This window comes from Gracilinanus agilis, chromosome 3 (genome assembly GCF_016433145.1).
Source record: "Gracilinanus agilis isolate LMUSP501 chromosome 3, AgileGrace, whole genome shotgun sequence".
NCBI classification, from domain to species: Eukaryota; Metazoa; Chordata; class Mammalia; order Didelphimorphia; family Didelphidae; genus Gracilinanus; species Gracilinanus agilis.
The window spans coordinates 410,701,239-410,702,396 of NC_058132.1; the positions used below are offsets into that span (position 1 = coordinate 410,701,239).

Sequence of the window (1,158 nt, forward strand, 5' to 3'; positions counted from 1 at the left end):
GATGAGGAGTGGGGATGATGCCACCAGACATTACCCTGGTACAAAGCTATGACATTGTGGAGTTGAAATCAAGCAGAGTAGCTTATGGGAAATGAAGTTGGCTGGAAGATTTTGAGACTTCTATAAAGAGAGGTCTGGAGAGGGGTTTATTGCTTAACCCTCCAGCACTCAATCAGAGGAGAGAGACACCTGAGAATACTTACATACCAAAGTTGAATCAATTTTCATGAAAATGGGATTGCAAGTGAAATCTCACACTTCAGGACAAAGGCTTTGCCTCTGGAATATATATATTGGGCTGTTCAGCCACAAGTTGGTTTTCAATAATATAGCATGCCTTGTAGCTTTCCAGAATCCTGGCTTGAAAATATTCTCTGTCCTTCTTATACCATGTGTCCGACTCAATGTATACATTGAATGGATCATGGGAATGCTCTAGTTTTTTGGAGCGGATATAACTCAGCATGATGCCCAAGGTGAAGAAGCCAAAGAAACCAAGCACCATGAGGATATACAGGACTTCCAACCCAGCATCAGAACTGTGATCTATAGTACTCGATGACTGGTTGCCTCTTTGGATGTATTCTAATTGTTTTGAAAGGAAGAAGTTTGAGGCAGTATTGTTAGACAGAAGAGTCATTGTTGTTCTCAGGGCTTGATAATTTCTTCCCTAGTGATTTCTAAAAGAAAAAAAAAATAAAAAGATAAAACAAATCTAATTTTTATCCAAAGTATCATATTTGGTAAATTCTTTTGCCATTGATGCTATTTAACAGGATGATGAATTTTAATCTTATTTGTTTTTCTTCTTCCTTCTCTGCCTCTGTATTTCTTTAACAACCTTCTCTGGGTCTAGAGAAGACCTGCAGAGAACTGTTTAACTATCTTCTCCACAAGTTTAACTTCACAAAACTACACAATCTCATCTGGAAAATCTTTTTGGTCATCTGAACAACCCACACCTCAACTAGAATCCTATCTACAACATACCTAACAAAGGGTCATCTAGTTTTTGCTACAAGATCTATAGTGAAAGGAAACTCTACCCCATAAGGTACCCCATTCAGTTTCTAAACAGCTAGAAACAAAGATGCTAATTCTTTGGCAGACAGAGAGGGAAGAGAAGTTGCTTCAAGGAACATGACCTCTGGCAACAAA

The 1,158-nt window shown here is 38.3% G+C and overlaps 1 protein-coding gene across 1 annotated transcript; it reads right to left on the bottom strand.

Moving 5' to 3' along the window:
* Positions 1-259: 259 nt before the first annotated feature.
* On the bottom strand, positions 260-640 carry KCNE1 (potassium voltage-gated channel subfamily E regulatory subunit 1). Its single transcript, XM_044666872.1, has one exon. It carries the CDS (start codon positions 638-640, stop codon positions 260-262), a length of 381 nt encoding a protein of 126 aa, XP_044522807.1.
* Between the last annotated feature and the right edge of the window lie 518 nt (positions 641-1,158).